Source organism: Egretta garzetta, unplaced genomic scaffold (assembly GCF_000687185.1).
Source record: "Egretta garzetta isolate BGI_Z169 unplaced genomic scaffold, ASM68718v1 scaffold314, whole genome shotgun sequence".
Taxonomy (NCBI): Eukaryota; Metazoa; Chordata; class Aves; order Pelecaniformes; family Ardeidae; genus Egretta; species Egretta garzetta.
In genome coordinates, this window is record NW_009259531.1 from 4,174,749 (window position 1) to 4,184,747 (window position 9,999).

At 38.5% G+C, this 9,999-nt stretch overlaps 1 protein-coding gene across 1 annotated transcript in view; it reads right to left on the minus strand.

The window, feature by feature from the left end:
* ESRP2 (epithelial splicing regulatory protein 2) overlaps positions 1 to 8,341 on the minus strand; it is a 29,020-nt gene extending 20,679 nt beyond the window's left edge. Inside the window, exons 1-6 of the mRNA XM_035893127.1 lie at positions 8,210 to 8,341; positions 4,118 to 4,231; positions 2,121 to 2,235; positions 1,251 to 1,349; positions 1,074 to 1,128; positions 92 to 202 (exon numbers count right to left, since the gene is read on the minus strand). Of these exons, the coding sequence (XP_035749020.1) occupies positions 92 to 202; positions 1,074 to 1,128; positions 1,251 to 1,349; positions 2,121 to 2,235; positions 4,118 to 4,231; positions 8,210 to 8,341 (626 nt within the window). The remainder of the gene's footprint in view (positions 1 to 91; positions 203 to 1,073; positions 1,129 to 1,250; positions 1,350 to 2,120; positions 2,236 to 4,117; positions 4,232 to 8,209) is intronic.
* Between the last annotated feature and the right edge of the window lie 1,658 nt (positions 8,342 to 9,999).

Below are 9,999 nucleotides of genomic sequence, written 5' to 3' on the forward strand. Positions count from 1 at the left end.
TAGTGGAGGGAAGATGGGTGTTAAACAAATATGAAAAGAACTTGCTATTAAAGAGAAAGTGATAAATCAAGACAAATTCTTACTAACTTACTTGGCAATGTTGAGTCCTTTGAAAAATCGAGCAATATCTTGGTCTGAAGACTGCCATGGCAAACCTCTGGCACGTATTACTGTCTCACTGTCCACCGTTTCAGATTTACTACTGCACAGAGGAAAAAAAAAAAAAAAAAAAAAAAAAAATCAAAAAAACCCCACAGAAGAAGCCAAAGTAAGCTTTAATCTAGGTTTTCCATTATTTTACCAAATTTCAGTTTGCAACTAGCTAACTAATTTAACTTGGAAATCAGGAGTATATTTGTTGTTGAGACACTTCTAATTATGTTACTCATTTCAATAAAGAAAGGAAAGAAACTGGGATAATCCTTTTATACATACAATGCCTAAAACGCACTGTTGTCACCACATTGCAGTTCCTTGAAAAAAAGATATAGGAAAACTGTCTCAAAGGGAAGTAAAAAGGAACTGGACTAATTTTACTTGAAAGCTCTAACCATCCAACATAGACGGTTACAAGGCAGTCCTAAACAAGAATACATATTACTCATGCTTAAGATGTTTCATTCTCCAGTTACTGCAATGTATTTGAAAACAAAGAACCGTTCTGTTTCTTCTCTCCCTAAACCCAATATGCAACACAGCATATTAGACCACTCTTCAGAAGCACCATGTAGTTCAACTGCATATAGGGTACACTAGTCATTACCCCTGTTGACTTAGGGAAAGTTCACAAATATTTCTTCACCACTGGGTAAGATAAGTCAGCCTTGCTGCCATGCAAAACAGAAGCTAGAGAACAAAGACCATTTAACTTGCAGTGACTTTAAAGAGACGGACTAAAGTGCAGCATTCAACATACCAGGTATAGTCTGTCTGCACCAGACCACTGACTACACTGTTACTGTTCACAGGAACCAACCTACTTTTACAGTGACCACGGGGGAATATTCACAAACTTTCCTTCCTGTAGAGAAAATTCATCTTAGGTTCTAAGCAACCGTGACAAGGGCACTTACCAAGGACCTGTCTCGTACTTGTATTTCACAGTTTCAGGCTCAGTAAATATGTGATCTGCAACAAAACAGGAAGTTTAAATATAGCCAGGGTCAGAGATTACTTAAGAATGACAGTACCCCTGCCAATTCTTACAGAAAACGGAAGATTTCAGCATTCTGTATAAATAGGTCACTTACTACAACTTTCAGAGAGCATGCTGAAAATGATAGCCACCATGGTTTTCACTTGCCACACGCCAAAGTCCTCCTCTGTTTCATCTGTCCCTAAGCCTAGATCTAAACAGGTGATTATAGAAAATAACAGACTTGCACAGTCGTTTGTAAAGAAGTCATAAGGCTTTCCTGATATTAACACAGAACTGGCAATCAAATTTACTGGTGTTACCAGGGACGCATGACTACTAGACATTTGTTACTCTGCTCATAAACTGGTTAATATTCACTTTAACGGTCAACAGTCTGAAAACTATTGATAGCTTACATCATTTCAGTGTTAACAGTTTTAAAAAAAAAAAAAAAAAAAAAAAGCAGAGTAAGTTCCTGTTATTTCAAACATAACTGAACTTTAACCACATTCAGCCGGGCCACAAAAATCCTCCTAAAATATAGATGTAGGGTGTTGGGGTTTTTTGGGTTGTTGTTGGTGGGGTTTTTTTAATTACTTTTTGTTTTGAACTCAGTTCAGTCAACATCATGCAAGAGAACTTACTACCTGCAAACAGTAGAAGCTTGCAGGCCAACCGGTGCTGAAAAGGCCCACTGACAGCTAAGCCATTCTTTTAAGATCAAGTATCAATGCAAGCGACATTTTTCTTCAGTGGATTTACTAAATACAATTTAGAACTTATTGTTAGACTCAAACTGGAAAAAAAAGTTACAAGCAGAGCTGCCCCCCCAACACACACTTAAGCAACATTCCTTCCATTTTACCTGTGAGTTTTTAAAACTCACGTCTTCATTTAGAAGAATAAAACCTGTAACGATCACAGAGACAAAACCTAAAAAAGCATAATTGATTCTGGTGTAAAAGCTGCAGCAAAAGGATACATTCTGCCATGGTCTTGATAGTCTGGTCTTTCACGGCGGCTGAACTAGGGTAGCAAGTGTGAAATTCTTTGCGCAGATCATAAAAGGAATAGAAGCAGTCTGACAGCAGGAAGTTCTGCAAGGAAGGCAAAAAGTTAGTTTTATACACACCATTCCTTTAAATTCCAATTAATATTTTTGGACTGAATGAGGCAGTCTCAAAAAAATCACATAGCTGCATGTCATCAGCTTGTCTATGATAGACCAGTTTAGTTCCTTTGTAACACTGTTCAAATTCCATAGCCTTACAGAATTAGATCTCTAGATGAGCAAACGCAAATAGCTTCCAAGAGGCAGACCTGTGCAAAGCAGCTAGAGAAGACAGCTGGCGGGGGGGGGGGGGGGGGGAGAAATCTAGATTTTGCTGGTTTTTAAATACTCCCATTTAGGATGCTGTATTTTCTCTTTTGTGGCTACGTTGAAAAGCAATATTGTACCAAAACACGATAACAAAGTTTAAATAAGTATTGTTACAGTGTACAAACTATCTTCCAACAACTTAAAGACATCTATTCATTACTGTTTTGTATTGGATAAGAATTTCAGTTACATAACATTATTAAACAAATGTTTAAGCAGGCCTTCACTCTGACCTCAGGTAATTTTTTTCAAGGAATAAAACAAATAATTCTGGTCTAATTCGCTATTTTCTCTCTCACACTGTCCAACTGTTTTACTATAGAAAAGTTTGAGTTTGGTCTAACCAAACAGCACCCACCTTTGTAAACAAGGAATTAAGGAAAGTTACAAGGTAATGTTTCTTAGAATGGCAGGAATAGTAAGAGCTAATGTCTGAGCTTACTAATATTTAATGTGCAGGGAGAAATAAACTTTTGCAAATGAAAATGTACTGAAGGAGAAAAAAGGAGAAAGAAATGCAATATTAAAAGACTCAACACTTGACTAGATCCATTCCTTGATCTGGTACAGATAATTATTTCTTCCACAACATTACAGCATTTGTTTTGTTTTAGACCATTTGTTTCAAGAGGGAAATACAAAGAATTACCTGGAGTCCATATTGCAGTGTGGCATGAAGTGTAAAAAAAAAAAAAAAGTACTAGCATGTTTGAATGTTAAATATCATTCCCATTTCCTTACTTGCTTCATCCCCACATAAACATGCACTTTTCATGAGAAGTCACAGTGTTATGTTTCAATATAACACAAATGCCAAGTGAATATTTGTAGAAACTCAGCATGAGCCAATACCCATATATAGAGAAAAAAAATACAACTGATCAGTCAGCTCCTTCCATGTCAGCAGCTCCCATTCCTGTGGGGTTCCTGCAGACCCTGCCAAGCAGGCTAACTCAAGAGTCACCACCCTGCACAAAGGCAAGAGTCTTCCCCCTGTGCAAGACAGCCTGCTCTAAGCCCTTGCAGAAACTTGGAGTGGAAACTGCTGCTTTGTGTGGGAGTAGCAAATAGGCTGTAGCGCTACTTCCAAAAAAGGAATCACTGCCATTCTCCAGGGCAAGTCACTGCCTGTGTGTTTGCTCTCTAGAGGACATTGACACATGGCTCCTACCAATTTCAGATCTTGGTAGAAACCCATAACTCCACACAGAACCTGCGATTTAACTCAAGCCTAAACAAAGCAATAGCTCTCCATCACCTCTGCTGAGTTTAGATCTGTACCTTTGCTTCCATTTCTTAACACACAGAATTCAATGTACTTGTATTGTTCCTGTCTCTATCCTGTCTTTCCTAATTTTCCTCTTCATTATGCTCATCTGGGAGTCCTCAAGTACCATAGCTGAATTCCAAGAGCAAATGCCAAGAACTACTTCTCTGCTACACAGGGTTGAGACAGGGAGGTGATCATCTTAAATGTTCTTGGAACACTATAGTTCCCAAGGCTGAATTGTGTTGCTCATCTCAAACTCACTTAAGCTATTTTCTTTGATGTCCTTAAAACACAGTACTGCCCTTCCGCATCAGTTGTGAACTCATACCTTCTTAGATGTTTCTGGGTGGAGGACTTGTCGAATAAGTAACTGGCCATCACTGCAGAGTGTGTAAGAGCTCCTTCCAAGTACTTTCAAATCACTGGATACCAGCTGACTAAACTGAAAAATACAAGTCATAAATTTCATTTTACTGACTGGTACAGATAATTCCATAAAACAAGCAGTTACCATTATTCAAACACTTTTTTTTTTTTTTTTTTTTTAAAGAAGACAAAATAATTCAGCACTTTGCAGTAGCTTTTAAAAAAAACCACGGAGAACAGATGTGGGCTCCTGATAAAGGTAGGCAAAGAAACTATATGCATTTGCAGAACAGGAAATAAGAATACCAGCAGTATGGAAAAAAGAACAATTAGGACAATATGGCAGAATTATGAGTTCATATGAAAGGCCATGGTATTATAATGGTAATGTTCAAAATCTGAACTAATTATAAATTAAAGCTATGAAATATTTGAAAGAAAAAAGCCCCACCCTTTCATATTCCATCACAATACTGATTTTGCAATAACCTTTCTTCACCTATGGCACCTTTGAATTCAGTTAGGTCTTCAATAATTTTTTTTTTTTTTTTAAATTTGAACTTCAAAAAGCAAAAAGCTACCTATGAGGACTTACTAATGTTTCAAAAGTTATAAGCTAAGAAAAGCCAACAAATTGTGGTCCAATACTTTCAAAAGTGAAATTATAATGAAGTTGGATCCAAGCCAATGAAAGTTCTTGGTAGAGGTACAGCATTACAAGCACTGGATAAAACAAAATTATTCCCCACCTGTAGGATGGACAGCCCCCAATAGGTTAATTCTCAGGAGGAAAGGGCTCCATCTGTGTCTTGTTCAATGTTATTTTTCATCCTTATACAACAGTTTCTAGTCTTTTATTATTCCATACCAGTGTTAAATTCCTTGCTCATAATAGCCGGCTAAAGCATTATAGAACGTACCTGTATCAAATCAGTAAATAGTAGCTTGCTAGCTAACTTTCAAGGGGACAACTATAATTATTCTAAGCTTCCCTCTTGATGCTACTCCCTCCCAGGAAAGCATCACATCACAAACAAAGCAGTAATTAACATCATGATGCAGTAGCCACCCACTGCTCTCAGCAATAGCTTACAACTCCAAACAACCACCCCCAAAAGCAAATTACAAGTTGACTTGAAACTCAGACAATATCTTTATGCTTTTAACCAGTGTATGGGGGGAAAAGAAGGTTGGGGTTTGTTTTCTCATCAACAGATGTGACACTTTACATAGTTACAGTCTCTGCTCAGGAAAGATGATGCCTTAATGATCTGATCACACAGCTACACAGTATTCACTGTGTGAACAAATGTTGCAGCATCTGCGTCCCAGCGGTAAGGCTCCACAAGGGATAAATCATCTATTGAACATGATTTACTAGGAGCAGAGACATGATTACCCAGGCTTTATTTAACCCCACAACCAAAAACCAAGCAAGCAAACAAACAAACAAACAAAAACTTTCTCAAATCCAACTGAGGCCCTTTACTAGGCTTGGACAGCTAATCAGCATTCCACTACCATTTTGAGTTCTGAAATGCTGGCTGCTACATATCAAGACAGAGAACTGAGGGGCAGAGATAGGTAAGGAGAGGCACTTACATCACTGTCTTGTGTAAGTTGCTTAACTTGCAGATATATATTTATATCAATATCTGTATGTATCTATAAAATGAAGTTATTTAATATCAAACAGAAGATATTTGAAACTTTAAGAAGGGTGAAACATTCCCCCCAAAACCTTTTACAATGCAATTCTTTGCATGCTACCAAAACAACAAACACCACCACCACCCCAAACAAACAAAAAAACCCAAACCCCAAACTCCTGCAGATTCAGAAAGCCAGTTTCCTCCTGATTGCTAGTTCAGGCTGTGTCCCTACCACAATTTGAAGTTTTAAAGAACCTGAGGCTATAAAGCAAGTCATTGTTTAAGGATGTTTTAAAGTTAGGAAATTGAGATCTGAGAGTGCTCAAAATACCTCAGTTGATGTGTAAACACCAGAAAAAGAAGAAAATATTCCAGAGGACTCAAAAGGAACCACTTCAGAAATGCAGTTTTGGGGACTGCCAAAGTCACAGGCCAGCAACAAATATAGTCACCACGATAACAGACATGAGGAGAACTGCCTTCTTACTAAATGCAGCACCTTATTACTTTCTGTTTTCACTCTGGGCACAGTAAGGAGCAAATATTTGTAAAAAAGGATTGGAAACGGTGATAGGAATTAGCCTCCAGAAGGTGTACAGGGATTCTTGCCAAAAGGAAGCAGAGTCTTACTGGTGAATAGTAATAAAACGCTCTCCAAACCTTCAACTTTGTACTCTGTGCTTCTGAAGATGCAGGAGAGCCTGTATAAAGAGTGCAATTAGGGAGCTATTTTGATCAGATACAAGAAGAAATCCAACACACACAGTTTGAGGGAGGCAGCAAATGTTGCTCCTGCTTTACAAATAAAACGTAATAACTGTAGTTCAGAAAGTCTTCAACAAGTTAAAAACAAAAGAAGAAAAATGTTTGGACAAGGGAGGAAATGCTTGGGCCAAATGGTGTAATTCAAGTTGGTAAAAATCAAGACTGTTGCACTGAAATATTTACATTTTTCCCACACAATGTACAGCTGAAAAGATAGACAACACAGCTATTTTCAGAAGCCCCTGATGAGAAGACATCAAGAAGAGTGAAATATTGCATGAGGACACCGATAAGCCCAATATTCCAAGCATACAAAGGCATGAGAGGCAGCATTTGTTTTTATTTCTAACTGAGCCTAAGTATTTGCACTGCGTATTTATGAAACGTCAGTGATAACATTCAATGTTGCAATCTGCTTTCCAATGGGACAATCGACATGTCAAAACAATTCTCTACTTTTCTCACTAGAGGCTAGCAGCCTAAAGTGTCTTGGATAAAATGCCATGAGGTTGGCAGGCCTTGCTGAATGTTTATTTAGAAACTTCTATTTTAAAAACAGCCTTTTACAAACTTTGGGGTGTACTGCTCTAAAAAAGGGCAAAAGGAGTGTGGGAAGAATAGTCAGGAGACATAAGCATTCCTTCCTTCACAAAACAGCTTAGCTATCGCATGGGTTAACTGAGGAGAGGAACAGGGTGGCAGAGGATGAATGGGAAGATTCACCTAGGAGAAGAGCATGGGCAAAATAGCAAGCATAACACTGCCACAGAAGAACAACAGATATTTGAGATCAGCCTGAACTGGCTTCTTTCATCTACGCGAGATGTCTCCAAATTCTGGAAAGGTTAAGTATGAAAAGCACAGCTGTGGACCAGCTCCGTTACTATAGATTACATAGGACCCTTAAGCCTTTCAGGCAATCGATAGAGCCTTTCACACATCAGAAGGAGTTAAATCAACCAGTGCAGATGTGTTTATAAAGTCACATTGAGATATAAGTTACGCAATTCAGAGTTTCTGTGGAAAAGACATCTTCAGCCTCCTTTTTCTCACTACGTACGTCAGGCAGCATCTCAAAACAACCTCAAACCAGCATACACCCAAATGTAGCAAGCTAAGGACAAGTTAAGACCAGTGCCAGATTTACATTACATTTTTCTGCCTCACATGTTGAACAACCTGTCCACAGCTCTGTCATTTCGTAAATTCCATCCACATCTCCTTCAGTCCACTAATAAAAACTCTCTCAGCTATTTACCTCCTGTCATTCATCTTCATGCTGCCCTCCATAGCACTCCCCCCTTTCACATGCAAAGCTGCCCCACCTTAAGACTACCTCCACCAAGCTCACACGCCCTGTCTCCCCTGTTAATCTACTCATTCCATAGCAACAGAGTTATACAGTGTTAATTACCAGCGCTTGCATCTTGCAACCAGCCCTCATTTCAACTGCAAGAACCACAGTGTATTGGCATCACCCTCCACCCTTTATTGCTTATTTCACCAGATCAGTCTCTCCAGCAGCGCTCTGACAAATCATTCCATATTTAAAGGAACATGTTCAGTAATTCAATACTGAGATTAAAAACTGAACAGAGAGAAGAGGAAGACTTAAACAAGCTGCTCTGTACATTTACCTCCACGAAACCTACAACAGTTCTCAGAGAAAAGGTGGCGAGAGGGAAGGCCAGTTTGAGTACCAGTTTGAAAAACTGGCTAAACAGGATTTTGGTCTTGTAGCTGGGAGTACAAAGAGAGCGAAGAGACATGTTTCGCCAGCAGCAAAGCTGGATGAAAGCCAGCACAAGCTGCTATGTTTGCTGCAAATGAATCCCAAGAGGCTGAAATGACACAGCCCCCTTCGTGTTGCCTTAACTATAACTGAACAAAGCTGTGGATCTTAGAGAAACAAGAAGATTCCTCATTAAGCTCTTTCTATAGTTATGATGCACGCAGCACTAAAATAAGCCTCTGGCTATTTGGATATTCCCATTTCCCTAAATAAAAATAGCTCTCATCCTTGAGAAAGGCCACTGCATCTGCACTGTATCTGTGCCTGGCATGGTAATGAAATACTGAGATAATTCAGTTGCAGAAGGCATCCATGCTGTCAGCTGAAACATTTCTAAAACACCAAGATATACTGGGGGATCCTCTCCTTAATTCACCTCTGAGAAATAACAGAAAATTTGGCTGCTTCTTACTCATCAGATCTCCAGCAGCTCCTAGTGAGTCTTCAAAATGGGATCCTTTCCTTTACCAATGCACAAAGTTTCTCTGTTTTGCTGCTTTTAGCCCTACAGACCCATTGCAGCTAACAGCACCAGACAGGACATAAAATTCTTCATAAACCTTCAGAATCAAAGGCATCCTTGCAATTGAACCAGGTCTGGAATGTTATGTTAAAGCATAGCATAAAAAACTAGAAAGAAGCTTAGCTTGTAGTCCACACTGAAGCTAGAGATGCATCTATTCCCAAGTAGAAAGATGAATTATTAGATTTATTAATATTCTTTGCAAAAAGGATGGTCTTCACGATGTGGGGACCTGGTTTCAAATCAGTGGTATCGAGGGGCATGTTACTAAATTGCCCAGAGATAACAATTTGGTGATTACACATGAAAACACGATCAAGTTTCTGCCAAATTAGCATACCAAAAAGTACTCATTTGGAATTCTATGCCATCTTTAGACTTAGGTGGGAAGACAAATCACACCTGGTCCGGCCCAAATTTAAGATGTGAGACAGACAGATGATACTTGATTTCAGATAAAGCCTGTCAAAAGAATTCAAACAGGCTTTGCATTCTAGATCAGTCTTCTGCAAAAAACAAAAAAAAAAACCCAAAAACCAAAGAACACACACACCCCCCAACCAAAAAAACCCCAACCTTATTCAGGAGTGACATCTTTTGGTCATTATTAAAAGGAAAACTTTCAGGAATAACTTGGAAGAAAAGTTATTTTGGCTCACCTAGGCTCATGTATTCCAATATATTCCCTTGATCTTAAAGAATTCACGTTACTAATATGTAACTGTCCTAGAGAAAGTGAAAATATACTCCACAGATCTGTAAAATACACCGAGATGAAAAAGTTTTATCTCAGGCACATATATGTGAACTTCTATCTCTTTTGCTCAAACCTGGAAAATTAGCTACATGTGTTCTTTTTTTTCCATATTCATTTTAAGAAATCAAGAATAAATTTCTACTCTGGCCAACACACATCTCCCTGTGAAGCAGAAGCTAGACATCTATTTTATATCTCTTTCGCAAATTATTTTACCTACATAAGAGACTTCCTCCAGTAATGAATTATTAGAAAAAAAGGGGGAGGGGAGCATAGAAACCACTACAGGCAGGCAGCTCTAATATGCAGATATATGTACCTCTGTGTACTCATGCATATTTTTATGTATAAAATT